This window comes from Phaethon aethereus (genome assembly GCF_964289735.1).
Source record: "Phaethon aethereus genome assembly, chromosome: 6".
Lineage (NCBI taxonomy): Eukaryota > Metazoa > Chordata > Aves > Phaethontiformes > Phaethontidae > Phaethon > Phaethon aethereus.
In genome coordinates this window covers 18,619,528-18,635,795 of record NC_138580.1, presented here as the reverse complement: position 1 = coordinate 18,635,795, position 16,268 = coordinate 18,619,528, and the positions used below count along the sequence as shown (strand labels likewise).

The 16,268-nt window shown below is 66.9% G+C and overlaps 1 protein-coding gene across 1 annotated transcript; it reads right to left on the bottom strand.

Annotated features, from left to right (window-relative positions):
- Positions 1-403: 403 nt before the first annotated feature.
- INHA (inhibin subunit alpha) lies at positions 404-2,694 on the bottom strand. Its single transcript, XM_082001861.1, has 2 exons — positions 2,371-2,694; positions 404-1,672 (listed from the first exon to the last, which is right to left on the bottom strand). Exons 1-2 carry the CDS (start codon positions 2,627-2,629, stop codon positions 939-941), a joined length of 993 nt encoding a protein of 330 aa, XP_081857987.1. The 5' UTR covers positions 2,630-2,694; the 3' UTR covers positions 404-938.
- Positions 2,695-16,268: the final 13,574 nt, after the last annotated feature.

Below are 16,268 nucleotides of genomic sequence, written 5' to 3'. Positions count from 1 at the left end.
CAGTCTCCGTCGGCCTGGCGAGCAGAATTGCTCTGGCCGTGTTCCTGCGCGGTCCCGTCCCCGATGAGGGGCCCGGTGAGGGGCTTCCCCGCACCTCCCCGTCCCGCTGCAGCCCCCGCGCCTCCCCGTCCCGCTGCAGCTGGGAGCAGAAGGAATGCTGCCCTGCCCTGCGCTCCCCTGCCCCGTGGCTGGATCAAACCCAGCCGCACCGTGCCCTGGTTTTGGACAACATACGCCAGTCCCCTCCCTGGGACCCCGGGTCGGAGCTGGACCCCTCTTGCAGTGCTCACCCGTTCCCTCCCTCCTCTGGCCAAAACTCCCCAGGGAGCTTGCATCCCACCGCCTCCGTGGCTGCCTCCGATGGAAGCGGGTGTTTCCAGGCTGTTTTGGTAAAGGGAACAGGTTTATTTTACTCATCCCGTTAAGCTTTCCAGCAGGCTGTGATGCCAGGAGAGGGCTCACTTGCAGCGCCACGTGTGCCGCCAGCCCCGCCACTGGTGCGAGGTCCCGGCATGGGCTCGCCCTGGCACATCCCGATCCCCGCCGTGGTGGCCTGGCCCCGCCTGGGAGTCCGGGGAGGCTGTCGCACTGCGGCAGGAGCGGGACCCCAGTCTTTTCGGGGTGGGGGGAGAAACGGGGGCTGAGCTGGTTGCAGACAGAAGGCTGGCTTCAGCAGGGGGTTGGTGCCTCTGCCGATGCCCGTGCCTGTCGCTGCCCTGCCATGCCTGGCTTGCTCCAGGCTGGGGGCGGCCACGGGCCAGATCTGTCAGCGTGACCGTACCCAGAGCAGCCCAAAACTTCGGCTTGCGCAGGGGAGGGTGGCACAGCCCAACCCCCCCCCACTGGGTTCCTCTGGTCCCTGCAGTGTGGGGCTGGGGGTCCCCTGAGCAAGCGACTCCTGGGTGGGATCACAGCCTGGGGCCAGGCTGCGGGATGCCCTAGACGCAGGTGCAGTCCTGGGCCAGGATATTGGGCACCGTCTCGTACTTGAAGGAGTACCCGCCGTCGGAGGTGGTGCGGACGCGCAGGGAGCGCATGGTGCCGGGCAGGGCGGCGCAGCAGAGCTGCACGCCCAGGCGGTGGCTCAGCCCGTGGCCCTCGGCGCAGCTCCCGTGGCAGTAGTGGAAAACAAAGCTGCTGGGATGCACGATCCACTTGTCCCAGCCCAGCTCCTCGAAGGAGATGTTGAGGGAAGCCCGGCGGCAGTTGGTGTGGGCAGCCAGGTCCTCAGACGGGCGCTGCAGCAGGCTCAGGGCGGCCGGGGACCAGGGCACGGCTGAGCGACGTGCCCTCTCGCTGCCCTTGGCCTGGGTGGTGGCCACCAAGAAGGGCATCTTGTCCACCTCGGCCAGGCAGGGGCAGCCGGGGCAGCGCACCAGGAGCACGAAGAGCGGCTGCGAGAGCTGGGGCAGCAGCGCCGGGGAGAAGTAAAACACTGTCCAGTGCTCGGGCGTCCGCACCACTGTGGCCGTCACCAGCACGCGGCCCTGCGGTGACAGGGTCAGCACGTCGGGGGCCGAGTGGTTGGGGGCAGCCGAGGGGCCGGTGTAAAACCAGAGCTGGGCAGAGGTCACCGCACGGCTCAGGGTGTGTGCCGAGGGCTGGAAGAGGTAGGTGAAAATCCCTTCTTCCTCCAGCAGCTTGTCCGGCTGCAGCGGCTCGCAGGGCACGTCTATGGGGGGAGAAAGATGCTCAGGGTGCGTGCCCAAACCCAGGGAGGGACCCCGGTGACAGCTGGGAGGCAGGGTGTTGCAGAAGGTCCCCGGCGTGCTGGCAGGGCGCCCGGCTGCCGGCGTGGGCTGCGGCAAGGTGCGGGGGAGCTGATGTCTAGTGCTATGCCGCAGCCACCGCACTGCGCCCCGCAGCCGAGCCTTGCTGTGTCCTAGGCTGGTCCATTACTGCTGCCCCCGTCCCCCAGTGTCCTGCCCCATCTCCCAGTGTTCTGCCCCAGAGCTGGTCGTCCTGCCCAGTCCCGCAGCATCCTGTCCTGTCCCTTAGTATCCCATCCCATTTCCCTGCATCCTGCCCCAATCCCTAGCATCCCACTCTATCCCACCTTGTTTCCTGCTCAGCCCTCCCAATCTCTCTGCATCCCAACTGGCTCAGCCATTCCTCAGCTTCTCGGCACCTTCTTGTGCCGCCTGCCCCTCTCCCTGCCTGTGTCCCGCGCTGCTCTGCCTGTCCCTGCCTGCCATCCCTTTCCACCTCCTGGCCCTCCACAACACCTTGCCCATGCCTGCACCCCGGCTTGGCATACCTGCTTTCTCTTCTCCCGCAGACCCCCACAGCAGCCCCTCCATCCTGCTGCACGCCCGAGCTCCCACCCTGCTTCATCCCTCTGCCCTCTCCATCCCACCAGGGCGTTCTCACCTGTGGAAGGGAAGAGGATCACCTGGGACGTGTCCTCCAGCTCCTCGGGCTCGACTTCATCGTTTTCAAGGATGTCTCTCCGGTGCACCCTCCTCGCTTCTGTCTGGGGCTCCTCCTGGAGAAGAGGGGGGCTCAGATGCTCCAGCACCCGAGCCCGCACCTTGGCCAGGACGAGCTGCCGATCGGCACCAGCCCCGGTGCAGCCGGCCAGGGCGGCGGTGGGCAGCATGGCAGGCAGCAGGTGCAGGAGGAGCAGCATGACCACGGGGCGCACAGCGGGCCAGTGGTTCTGGGGGCTCTGCCGCGGGCTCCTGCCTGCCTGCCCAGCCCGTCTGCCTGCTGCGCTCCCCCCGGGGCAGGGTGGCATTGAGACCTATCTGACACTGACGCAAACGTCTGCTTGCCGTGAATATTATCTCTGGGCAGCGAAAGCACTGAGACGTCTGGAATGCGAGGACTGCAAGGACAGTGTGGTCGGGGGGGGGGGCGGCGCCCAGGCAGGGGGGTGCAGTGGGGGCATGCAGCCGGGGGCAGTGGGTGCGTGGGGCTGGGGAGACTGGGCTGCAAGCAGGTGCTGGCAGGAAGGTTTTCCTGCACTGGGGGGGATAGAGGAGACACCCTGGGGGAGATTTGCTGCTGCCGGTGCTGGGTGTCTCCTGTGCTGGGAAGCTGCAGATTTGGGTCTCCTGGTGGGACAGTGGGAGGTGGCAGCGGCTGTGCACAGCAGGGACATCTGGGCAGGGACCTGGCAGAATCCAGACGGGGGGGCATACTGGGGGTAGCAGGCTGGGTACCCTCCTGCCATCCATACCCTCCCAGGGATGGCTGGGGCACCCCAGGGCCACAGGGCAGCTGGGATGTGAGGAGGGGGCCCCCGGGAGGGCAGGCTGGGGCAGGGAGGAGCTGTGGCATCTCCAGGGCAGCCTGAAGGCTGGTGAGGTCCTGGGGACGTGAAGCAGGAGCGATGGCAAGAGTTCCCCTTGTTGCCTGGGGCTGAGGAAGGCTGGACCAACTTCAGGAGAGGATGAGGAGGAGGAGGAAGAGGTGAGGCAGAGCCAGGCCAGCTGGAGACCCTGCAGCAGCACCAGGAGAAGGATGCCACGGTGCTGTTCGGGCTGGCTGGCCAAAGACCGGCTCCTGGGGCAGGAAGGGCGCAGGCTGTGATCCAACGTGTCCTGCCCTTCCTCCGGCTGCTGCTTGCGGGGACAGTGCCAGGCGTCCCGCATCCAGCACCCCTCCACTCCTCTGCAGCCCGGCGTCCCACGCAGCATCGCCCGTGTGGCTCGTCCCCTCCGGTGGAGCCTGGCATCCGGTGCGGCACGTTGCACCCTGCGCAGCATGTCCTGCGGGGCACATCCTGTCCTACCGCAGCCTGGTGTCCCATGCCACGCGCCCCATGCCCCCCGCCCCGTGCGGTGCGTCGCCTCTTGCCGCAGGCTGAGCCGGCACCGGGGCACGGCCGGGTTTGCAGCGTGCCAGATCTCCGGGGGTGGAGTGCTGCCTGCCCGCTCCAGGCCGGGCGGCTCCCGCTGGGCTGCTATACATAGGCCAGCCCTGCCCCGGCGAGGCGCTGAATGGAGCAGGCTCAGCTTTATCAACCCGGCGTGTCATCAGAGGGTATTTTTGGGGACAGCAGCTGCAGGCATTTGTAACGTTTGGTCCCTGCGTGCTGACACCCAGGAGCGGAGCTGGGGGAAGCGGCAGGAGCTGGTGCCGGCACCGGGAGACACGGGGGAGAGGCGGCGGAGCGAGGTGTGTGTTTGTGGGGCAGGGGGCTGTGGGGCTGCATGGGGCAAGGTGATGGGGGAAGGGGGTGGTTGAAGGGGTAGTAGGGCGGCTGAGCCTTTGAGGCTGTGTGCGTCTGCAGAAGCTGCTGTGGGGTGGCCCGTGGGTCAGGGGAGCGTGTGGCTGGGGAGGTGGCTCTGAAAGGATGCGCTGTTCCCTCCGTGTTCTGGGAGGAGAGACTGGCCCTGGTCCCTGCCACTCCTCGGGGAACGGCCCTCTCCCACCACCCCCTCTGGCTCATTCAAGGAGTATTTTGGTTTGTCTTCCCCCTGCCCAAGGGAGGCAGAGACGCCTCTATCCCAGCCCCGGACACAGTGTGGGCAGAGGCTGGGGTGCACTCACCCAGGGGAGGCACGGAGCACCCTGCCCCACTCCTGCCCGTGATGATGGGCATGGTTACCCGCAGCGCTGGGGATGGAGGCAGTGCCCTCTGAAAGCAGGACCTGTCCCTCAGGCCTTCGCTCTGTCCCCTGGGGCTTGAGCGACTGATTTCCAGCCGTGGCTTTCAATACCCAAGAGCTGGATCCTGCCTGTGGGACCACACACTGGAGGGGGACCTGCTCCCGGGGGAGCCCCGCTTTGCCCTAGGGCAAAGCCTTGAGGGGGACCGCCAGGTACAGGGGGGTCCCCTGTCCCTCCAAGCCCAGAAGGAAGCTCTCGGATCCGGCCGGGTGCCTCTTGCCCGCGACAGCCCCGTATCAGCACCTGCCTTCTGAGCCAGGCCAGATGCTGCAGGAATGCGGCTCCGCCACCACCCGATACTGCAGGAATGCCCCGCGGGTGGGGAAGGGGTGGGCTGGGGCCGTCCTGCCTCGGCCATCCCTGTCCCCTGTCCCCAGCACCCAGCCAGCAGCTGCCTGCGCTCCCCGTCGAGGCGGGGTCCCTTGCCCCCGGAACTGGGGTCCCCTCTGCGACGCTGGGGCAGGCAGCCTGGGCTGTGGGCGCCCCGGCCTCTCGGGGTGCAAAGAGCCCCTTTTGTCACCTCTTCTATTGCTGCTGGGCTGGGAAATGGGTGATTGAGGCTGAGACAGGAGCGTGTCCAGCAGAGCGGGGTGCTCAGAGCCAGGGTGATGCTCCTGCGGCACAGGGTTGGTGCTGGGGGGCTTTGTTCTGGGTGGGGGTCCCTCCTGACAGTGGTCCACGCCGGTCCCTTTGCCGAAGCCTGAGCCCCCGCCCCTGTTGGTCCGTGCATCCCCCCAGGCTGATGATCCCCGCTGCTGCCCTGGCCAACTGCCTGCCGTGACCCAAGGGAGCCAGCGATGGAGGGGTTCGGGGGAGCCCCCAGGTTCCTGGCCTATCCACGTGCATTCACGGTGCGAAGTGGCACCGACGCGGTCCTGAGCTGCCAGATCACGGGTGACCCCTGGCCAAGCATCCTCTGGGAGAAGGACAAGATCCCGATAGAGCCCTCGGGCCGCTTCCACATGGAGGCCAAGGGAGACCTGTACAGCCTGCTGGTGTCCTGTGCCACTCCCCAGGACAGCGGGCTCTACGTCTGCAAGGCCAGGAACAGCGTTGGCGAGACCTACGCCGCCGCCACGCTCAAGGTGGAGGCAGGGGAGCCCCAGGAGGAGGATGGATGCGTGGGTGGCGAGGCACCCGCCTTCCTCGTCCCACCCTCATCCACGCGGGTGTGCCGGGGGGAGGACGTGATGTTCGTCTGCAGGGTGTCCGGCCAGCCCTGCCCAGTGCTGGAGTGGGAGAAGGATGGGCGCAAGCTCTCTGACCTCTTCGAGAGCAGCCACTTCGCGGTGGGGCAGGAGCTGGAGGACTGGCACTTTCTGAAGCTGTTTGGCGCCCGGCCCCCGGACGGGGGGGTGTACGTGTGCCGGGCACGCAGTGGCTCCCGAGAGGCCCTGGCCGCTGCCGTGCTCCTGGTCGAACCCCGGGCGCTGCCAGACGGGCTCCCCAATGGCTCTCCTGCTGGCGGCCCCGAGCCGCTGGCGGAGCGGCGGCAGCAGCGGCGGCGGCATGTGGCAGGACGGTGCGTGGGACCAGAGAACCAGGTGCCCAACGGCGCTGTGCCAGCCAGGACGCCGGGGGCCAAGGCATTTGCCGTGAGCGCGGGGAAGCACGCCAAGTTTCGCTGCTACGTCACCGGCAAGCCCAAGCCAGAGATCATATGGCAGAAGGATGGCGAGCCCCTCGTCCCCGGCCGCAGGCACCTCGTCTACGAGGACCGGGAGGGCTACTTCATCCTCAAGGTGCTGTACTGCAAGCCCCAGGACCAGGGGCTGTACGTCTGCACCGCATCCAACACCGCCGGCCAGACCCTTAGCGCGGTGCAGCTGCAGGTCAAAGGTAGGAGCGTGCCCAAGCACTACCGGAGGCGGACGGGTACTGGGGGGGTCCAGGGCTTTTCGTCTGGCAGGGATGTGTCTGTGTGTGAGCCTGGCATCCCTGGGCTCCCTCCTGCCCCATGCAGCCGGGGTCACCCCAGATTCCTCTGGACAGAGGTGCGGGATGGAAGCGAGAGATGCTGCCCTGGGGAGCTGTGTCCCCGTCCGTGCCCCTCTCCTCTTGCAGAGGCGGTGTCTCTGGAGGGCTGCAGGTGTCCAGCCACGAGCCAGGAGCGGGGACAGTGCCTTGGTGACAAATTCCCCTGGAGCGCCCAGTGGTTTTGGCGGGCAGCCCTGCAGGGCACGGCTCCAAGTGTCTGCACTGGCAGCAGCCCCATCCCCCAGAGCCTCCCTGCCAGGTGGGGACAGCCCATGGCTGGGGTGCCCCAGCACCCGCTGCATGCCCTGCCTGCACCCCACTGCTCCCCTCCGCTGAGACGCCTTCCTCAGCATGCTGCTGTGCGTGGTCCTGCGTCCCCCAAAACTCCCTTCTGAGATGCTGGGGGCTTTGCTGGGTGTTCCCAGCCCATGCCCTAGTTCCCATTGCTCTGGGGTTGTTCTGGAATGTTCTTCCCAGGGTCAGGGCCCATCCCAGTCTCCCACTACAGGCTGGGAGAGCCCCAGGCCAAGGGCTGCCAGCGGGTGCTGTGCCCCACGCACCCCCTCAGCACCCGTCTCTCCTGGGGGCAGAGCACCGGCTGCGGTTCCAGGTGCAGCTGGCAGACGTGGAGGTGGCAGAGCGGGAGGATGCCGTGCTGGAGTGCCAGGTGCCACTGGAGACCATCCCCACTGCCTGGTACCTGGAGGACAGGGAGCTGCAGCCCAGCCACAAATACGTGATGGAGGAGCGAGGCGTGGTGCGGCGCCTGACCATCCGCGACGCCCGCACTGATGATGACGGCATCTACCTCTGCCAGATGAAGGACAAGGGGCGCAGCATCGCCGAGGTCTCCGTCCGAGGTGGGGGGCAGGTCTCCAGCAGTATGGCTTTGCCTTCTTATCCCCCTCCTTTCCATGCTTCCCACCACCCCCTGCATCTCCCTCCCTCACCTCCTTGGCCGTGGTGCCTGCTGCTGCCCCTCCTTGACCTCCTCCTCCTTCTCTCTCCCGCCCCAGGGAGCCCAGCCCACTCCCCAGCATCCCTCCCCAGCCCTCACAGGTATCTTCTCGTAGGGATGATCGTGAAGCGGCTGCCGCGGAAGCTGGATGTGATGGAGGGGGAGAACGCAGTTTTCTGTGTGGAGACGCGGGAGGCATTGGAGGGGATCTGCTGGAGCCGGGATGGGCTGCAGCTGCGGGAATCACCCCGCACCGTGCTGAAGAGCTTTGGCAGGACGCACCTCCTGGTGCTGGTGCACGTCACCCGCCAGGACGCAGGCATCATCTCCTTCACCATCGGGGAGTCGCTGACATCCTCCCAGCTCCGGGTCAAGTGTAAGCCCCAGGCTTGGAGGGGTCCCGCATCCTCCGTCCGGCACATTCATAGTGGGCTGATATGGGGGAGAGACGGGATGGGCACCCACTGTGCTGCGATGGCTTTTTGGGGAAGGGGGAGAGCAGGGCTGCAGAGCCCCAGCCTCGCTGGCACTTACAAACCCCTATAACCAGCTCCATGCTACACGGGAGCAAGACCATCCTCTCCATCCTCTCCATCAGAGAGATGATCCCCAGAGAAACAGGCTGTGGAGCCCCACTTGCCCACCCTGCTGGGAGCCTCGCTGCTGTCCCCAAGCAGGCAACACGGGCTGTGATTGCAGGTGTGAAGCATGACCCCCCGAGCGCGCCTGTGGCAGCCGAGATGAGCGCGGCAGAGAGCAACGCGGCCCTGCTGACATGGTGCCCTGCGCCTGACACCCATCTCCGTCCCCCCAGCCACTACCTGCTGGAGCGGCGGGAGGCGGCGGGAGGCGAGTGGGTGCAATGCCTCGCCACCGACCTGCCCGGCCGCATGCGAGTGCTGGGCGACAGCGTGCCCCGTGAGGCCGACTACTGCTTCCGTGTCTGCGCCGCCAACGAGCATGGCCAGAGCTGCCCCGTGGAGTTCCCAGGCTCCGTGCATCTCGGTGAGGGTGCCAAGCTGGGGACCCCCCCCAGGACCCAGATGTCCCCAGAGGCCAGACGGGATGCCGTGCCTCAGCACGCTGCTGGCCGGTACTGCCAGGGCTGAGTCTGGCTGTGCTCCAGCCCCGGCAGCTCGCCTGGAGAGGGGTCTGCAGGATGCCCGGGTGCGGGATGGCGAGGACGCGCGCTTCTCCCTGGAGCTGTCGGCTGCCGTGCACGGTGCCTGGTTCTTCAACGGCGCCAGGCTGGGCGAGGAGGACGAGGCTGCAGGTGGCCGGTGCCGCGTGCAGTGCCACGGGACCGAGCACTCACTGCTGATCCAGGGAGCGCGCCTGGCCGAGAGTGGTGGCCGGGTCACCTTTGAGTCTGGCGGCGTGCGGGACTCGGCCACGCTGCACGTGCAGGGTGAGTGGGGCGCTCGCCTTGGGGTCCTGCTGGGAGAATTGCAGCAGGGGCTCTCATGCTGGAGCGTGCTTCTCACCCCTCCGTGGTGTCTCTCAGCCCCGCAGGTCCGCATCACCCCGGTGCCTGAGGCCGAACGGCTCCGGGAGGTGTCGACGGGGCTGCCCGTGCTGCTGGAGTGCCAGGTGTCCCCCCCGGATGCTCCCGTCCGCTGGCTGAAGGATGGTGAGACCGTGCCCCTGGATGATGTTATTGCAGTGCAGGTGGAGGGCTGCGTGCGGCGGCTGCTCCTCCGCTCGGCGGGTCCCTCGGACACCGGCGTGTACACCTGTGATGCTGGGGATGATGCCGTGAGCTTTGCGGTGACCGTGACCGGTGAGCTGGGGACCGCATGTGGAAACATGGACCCCACCTCCTGACAGTGCTCCTGTCCCTCTTTTTTCCCCCCATGATGGGGTTGAAAGCTGCTGTCAGTCGGGTGCCTGTGCTGAGCCCCGCGTCACTCCCTGGCAGAGGCGCCGGTGAGGATCGTCGGCTCCAACGAGGAGGCCCCCCACGCCTATGCGGCCGGGCAGCGCGTGGAGCTGTGGTGCCAGCTGTCCCGCGCAGCAGCCCCGGTGCGCTGGTACAAGGACGGGGAGGAGGTGGAGGCGGGCGAGAGCCTGATGCTGGAGCAGGAGGGGCCGCGGCACCGGCTGGTGCTGCCCTGCGCCCGGCCGCAGGACGCGGGGGAGTTCGTCTGTGATGCCGGCGGGGACTCCGTCTTCTACACCATCACTGTGGCAGGTGGGTGCGATGCAGGTGGACTCATGGGGTCACCTCTTGGGGGGCTTTCTTCTATGGTGCAAGGTGCCACAGCACGGGTCGCTGTTGGTGTCACTTGCTGCCCTGTGCTTGGGGATGCTTGCCAGAGATGCTCTTGCCGGGTACTCACCAGCAGGTTGGTCGGTCAGTCAGGGCCTTTGTGGCAGCTCTGGTATGCAAAACCACCCAGACTGACCGGCAAAGGGGACAGCTCGCTCTGCCGGTCCAAAACGCTCAGGCACCCAAGGGCACCCAGCACCTCCACACCGGGCTGTTTGCCGGACCTCTGCCACAGCCAGTAACCAAGCCCTCCTCCAAGGTCCTAAAAATAGTGGTCCCGGCACCTGGCGTGGGGTGACTCGTGGTCAGACATTGCTCTGATGGATGGTGTTAATTGCTGACCTGAAAATTAGCGGTTGCCCGGATACCGACAACTGGGTGCTGTTTGCTGGGTGTGAGCAGGGACGGCGTCCCGCGGCTGCTGCCCCGGCCATGGAGCAGCTGCTGGCGTTGCCAGCTGGCAGGGGATAATGAAAGCTGAAAGACTTCCCCTTGCTGGCCCCGAAACCCACAATCCCGCAACCACAGGAAGGCGACCAGGGGCAGAGCTAAAGCCCGGTTAAAAGGCTACATGACCACAGCAGTAAAATCTCTCCACGGTGTTAATACGTGGCAAAGTGTCGAAGCTGAAGGCAGAGGAACTGGGAGTGGAGATGGGATGAGTGATAAGAGATGCTGGAAGAGTCAATGAAGCCGTGACCGCCGGGAGGGTGAAGAAAGGAAGGTTTTAGTGTGATAAAGGCGAAATTGCAGGTGGGAAGGACAGGCAGTGTGTGCTCTGGGCAGAGGCCGGAGGCATCGTCCGCCCGCAGGGGTGTGGGGCATGGAGAGGTCGGCTTCCCTAGGGTGTGAGAGGGAAACACCATCTGCTGAAGCTCAGCCTTTCAGCTGAGCCGCTTTGCATAACTTAGGTGGAAGGGTCTTAGAGGCTGGCACGCTTCAGTCAGGATTTGGCCATCGGTGTCACTGGCGGGACTGGGGCTGGGTGCCAGGAGGCTCAGGCTGGCACCTCTCTGGCACGAGTGCCGGGCCGGCTGCTGCAAGCAGTGCTGCTGTGGCACGCTTGGGTTTCCCCGAGGCATCCCAGCTATCCCGCAGGAGCTGCTGCCGTGCGGAGCCTGCCTGCCTCAAGCCCTGCCACCCCCATCATCTCTGGGTTTTCCGGCAGCTGCCGAGTGCCGGGGCTCCCTCGGAGCCGGCAGCAGGGCTGGGGCCAGAGCGGCGCTGCCCGCCAAGGGCTGGCACATCACCCCCTCCTCGCTTCGGTGCCGTTCAACGTCTCCAGCTGCACTTGGGAGATGTGATTGCTTTCAGCAGGCCCAGGGAGACAGGCAGCCGCCGAGCGTTTGATCAGGGAGCCGGGCGGATGCAGGCTCAGCGTGGTGCAGGTCGAATGCTGTGCACTGGCGCCGTGCCGCTCTCGCACGCTGCGGGGCTGCGGTGTGCTGCTGAGCCTGGGCATCGTGGCTGGAAACTGTCTGGGAAGTTTGCAGCCCAGACGCCCAGCACGGGGCAGCTGCGGGCCGTGAGAAGGGCAGGTCTCTGCTCGGCCGCCGGTGTGCTCCGGTGCCAGCTGTGCCCCGTGCCCACCCAGAGCCACGGGCTGGCTGACCACCATGGCACAGTCAGGGCCAGTGACAGCCCGCTGCAATGCACGTGGCTGGGCAGGCAGCGTTGACTGTTGTAGGCAGGGGCCACATCCTGACCTTCTCCCAGGAAAGAGGAGGACTGGTCACTTCATGCTTGTACTGGGAGCCCCTCAGGCTTTAGAGGTCCGACTCAAGTTAGCAGGGAGACGTAAGCAGTGGCACACGTTTTGTGTGTAACCCATTAACGGTGGCATTCAGTGAGCATTCAGTGCGATCCGGCACGGTGTCCCGGGTCCCGGTGAGCCAGAGGGATGGGGATGCTGGCCACAAGCGAGCAAATGCCAAGGGCTGAGCCGAGACAGCACCAGGCAGGAGCCAGCAGCCTCCGAAGCAGGGAGATGGGTGAAGGGGTGGGCACTGCCCCACAGGGCAGCCAGAGCAGCCAGTGCTGGCACCACTGATGGCAATTAGCAGTGCTGGGGCTCACTAATGAGGCATTGCCTAAACCGCATCCCCCCTCCACGTCCCTCAGCTCTGTCCCAGGGCAGAGCAGGGCAGGCACCGCAGGAGCCGGGCGTCGGCAACAGTTTATGGCCAGGCTGGAAGCCGGATGCTCCTGCCGGGTGCGATGGGTGAGGAGCAGAGGGAGCCCCGGGCAGGGCAGCCCAGCCGCTCGTGCTATGTGGGATGCGGATGAGGTGGTGCCTTAAACCCAACGAGCCGGTGAAGCCATCGCTCCACGCAGGGCTGTGACTGCCACCATCACCTTCTCTGGTCTTTACATCCCGGCTGAGCCCCGCGTCACTCCCCGGCAGAGGCGCCGGTGAGGATCGTCAGCTCCAACGAGGAGGCCCCCCACGCCTACGCGGCCGGGCAGCGCGTGGAGCTGTGGTGCCAGCTGTCCCGCGCGGCAGCCCCGGTGCGCTGGTACAAGGACGGGGAGGAGGTGGAGGCGGGTGAGAGCCTGGTGCTGGAGCAGGAGGGGCCGCGGCACCGGCTGGTGCTGCCCTGCGCCCGGCTGCAGGACGCGGGGGAGTTCGTCTGCGATGCCGGCGGGGACTCCGTCTTCTACACCATCACTGTGGCAGGTGGGTGCGATGCACGGCTATGGCCCCCTCCCCCTTCTCCCTCTGCCCCAGCTCCCCATTCATCCTGCCATCCTACCGCTGGCTGCAGCATCTTGGCTGCCCTTTGCCTCCTCACGAGCGGCTCCCTGCCCACGCCCCTGGGCCGGAGTGGGATGCGGGCAGGGGCAGGACAGCTGCTCTGTCCCCTCTCAGAGCCCTGTGCCACACTCCTCCTCCGCACCCCAAGGCACAGCCACACTGCCTGCCCATGGGTTATGCCACCTCGCACCCCAGTCCTGGTGCTCCCTCACCTTCCAGCCGCCAGCACTGCAGGGCTGGGCCAGCTCTGGCCGCTGGCCCCAGAGCAGGTAGGATGGAAGCCAAGTGACACAGGGGCTCGGTCCTCTCAGCCCCACAGGTCCACATCACCCCGGTGCCCGAGGCACAGCAGCTCCAGGAGGTGCTGGCAGGGCTGCCCGTGCTGCTGGAGTGCCAGGTGTCCCCTCCAGATGCCCCTGTCTGCTGGCTGAAGGACGGTGAGGCCGTGGTCCCGACAGAGGTCCTGACCATCCGCGCAGAGGGATGCTCACGGAGGCTGCACATCCCTGCAGCGGTGCCATCCGACTCGGGGACATATACCTGCAATGCCGGGGATGATGCCACCAGCTTCAGGGTGACCGTGAGCGGTGAGCTGGCCAGGGGGTGCCCGTCCTCCTGGGGGGCTCACCCACCACCATGGCTGAGCCTCGCCATGTGTCACCTGGCAGAGGTGCCGGTGCGGATCATTGGCTCCAACGAGGAGGCCCCCCACGCCTACACAGCTGGGCAGCGCGTGGAGCTGTGGTGCCAGCTGTCCCGCGCGGCAGGCCCGGTGCGCTGGTACAAGGACGGGGAGGAGGTGGAGGCGGGTGAGAGCCTGGTGCTGGAGCAGGAGGGGCCGCGGCACCGGCTGGTGCTGCCCTGCGCCCGGCCGCAGGACGCGGGGGAGTTCGTCTGCAATGCCGAGAACGCGTCTGTCTCCTACCACGTCTTGGTGGCAGGTTGGTGGCACAGCGGGGATGTTCTGCCGGGAAGGGCAGTGCGGACCTGGCTCTGCGCCGTGGGGTCACCAGTGCTGCTCCCTGCCCTGAACATCGCAGAGGAGGGGATGTGGCTGCATCACCCAGGGGCTGGTGGGTGCCCCCCTCCAACCGTGCTGGGCTGGCACCGTGTGCCCGCCGCCCCTGCTCTTGAGCAGCTCCTGCCCTTTTGCACCGGGGCGATAGGCTGTGGCATCCACGCAGCCCCACGGGGGCAGGGATGCAGATGACAGTGAGTAGGGACAGCAGAGCCAGAAGTGGTGCAGAGAGCAGGTCTCACATCCCTCCTCTGCATCCCCGGCAGAGCCGCCAGTGAGGATCCTGCACCCTCCGCAGCGCTCGCTGGAGCTGCCGGTGCAGGCACCGGGGCGTGTGGAGCTGCGGTGCGAGCTCTCCGTGCCAGACGCTCCCGTGCGCTGGTTCAAGGACGGGCTGGAGGTGGACGAGACTGATAACCTGCTGCTGCTGGCGGAGGGGGCCTGGCGCTGCCTCCTCATCCCCAGGAGCAGCACGGAGGACATGGGCGAATACATCTGTGAGAGCAAGGACGAGGCCGTCTCTTTCGATGTCAAGGTGTCAGGTCAGCAGGGACCGGGAAACAGGGAGGCTCTGATGGGGTTCTGGGCCATGGGGTCTTTCCCAGCCTTGGTGAGGGGGACCAGTTCCTCTGTAGTGACGGAGCCAGTGGGTGCCCACCCGCTGGGAGCTGGGCCGCCCAGCATGGGTGCTCACCTGGGGCTGGGAGCTGAAGCATCTCCACGTTGTCCCTGCACTGCTTCGCATCATGGCCATGCCATCCTTGCAGAGCCGCCAGTGACGATCCTGCAGCCCCGCAGACCTCCCCCTATCGTGACAGTGTCCCCGGGGGAGACAGTGACGCTGGGCTGTGAGCTGTCCCGCGCGGATGCGCCCGTGTGCTGGGCCAAGGAGGGCATCAGGCTGGAGGCTGGGGGCAGCCTGGTCCTGGAGGAGGAGGGTGCTCACCGCCGCCTGCTCATCCCCGCGGCCCAAGCCGAGCACTCCGGAAAATATGTCTGCGCCGCCGCCGATGACACGGTGACCTTCACCGTCCAAGTGTTGGGTGAGAATAAGGCTGGGGGAGAGCCTGGTGGGGGTGCTGGGTGCACACTCCCTGGAGACCCCAGCTCTGCTGATGCTGGGTGCTGCAGACCCGCTGGTCAGGATCCTGCAGAGGGACGTCCTGACGACCCACCGGCACTGCCGGGCCATGGAGGACCTGGTGCTGGAGGTGCACCTCTCGCATGCCCACGGGGAGGTGAAGTGGTACAAGGATGGGGAGAAGTTGCAGGACACGGGGCGTGTGCGGCTGGAGGAGGATGGGGCACGCCGCTCGCTCGTCATCCTGGGCACCACGGGCAGGGACACAGGGGAGTACCTCTGTGACACCGGCGACGACAGCATCATCTTCTTCGTCACTGTGGAAAGTGAGTGGGAGTTCCCAGGGGGGATGGCCAGTGGGGCGAGGACCGAGGGGGTCCCTGGCTGCTGCCGGGCAGGTGTGAGGCTGGGCTAGGCTGGGCGGCAGCGGGCATGGGGAGGCTGGTGAGGGGGGCACAGGGAGCGGGCTGCACACACCAGGGGCTCTGTGGAAAGCCCTGTGCTGCCCAGCTGCGGCCAGAGGAGGCCCGGACAGGATCCGGCCATTGCAGCACCTGGCAGAGGCTGCTGCTCACCTGGTGACAGCCCATCTCTCCAGTCCCAGAGCCACCGGTGACCATCGTGGGCAGATCAGGCGCCGAGGAGCATTGCTGCCTGGTGGCTGGGGAGGACCTGGTGCTGGCTTGCAAGCTCTCCCGGCCCGACGCCACTGTGCGCTGGCTCCGGGACAGCCAGGAGGTGCAGCCGGGTGAGCGGGTGCAGGTCGAGGCCCACGGGGTGCTGCGGCAGCTCACCATCCGTGGGGTGCAGCCTAGCGACTCAGGGTGCTACATCTGCGATGCCGCCAGCGACCGCGCGGTGACGAGCGTGGAGGTGTCGGGTGAGCCAGCAGGAGCTCAGCACCCCAGGGAGACCCAGCATGGTGGGATTGTGCCACAGCCCTGGGCGAGGGGAGGGGAAACCTCTGTGACCCCGCTGATGGGGGGGACCAGCACAGCAGCATGGCAGAGGAGGGCAGGAGCCCTGTCCCCGACTCCACAGGAGCCATCAGCCAGGAAGGGGCATGTCAGGGTCATGGCGAGACGCGTCCCTCCCGCCTTCCCCAGCCAGGGGCTGGTTAAATTTAGCCTTGGCTGGCTCCCAGGCGCCGCTCCTCCTGCTTCGGCTGCCAAGGACTGAGCTCAGCCCAGACCCTTATCAGCTGGAGATGGAAGGCTGGGCAGGGTGGCAGAGGGCCTGGTGCAGGCAGGTGTCCCGGCTTCCCAACAAGGCCCTCAGGATGGAGAGGACACTGAAGTGAATGGCCCCAGCCCGGCAGCTGAGCTGCCAGCGCAGGGAGGGATGCAGGAGCGATGGGCTCTGCCGCCGTCCCTTCCTGGGGCCCCTTCCCCGAGGGGACCCTGAGCTGCCAGACCCTGGCCAGCCTGCGCGCCTGCCCCACCGGGACCCCTGGCTGGTCCCACCGTGACCCCCAGCCAGCCCCACAGCCCTCCTGCCCCACGGCGGGCATCACCACCTCTCCGCTCGCAGCGGTCCCATCCCTGCGCTGCCCTGCACCGCGGGGACACTCCTGAGCCCTGCCTTGTCCCCCAC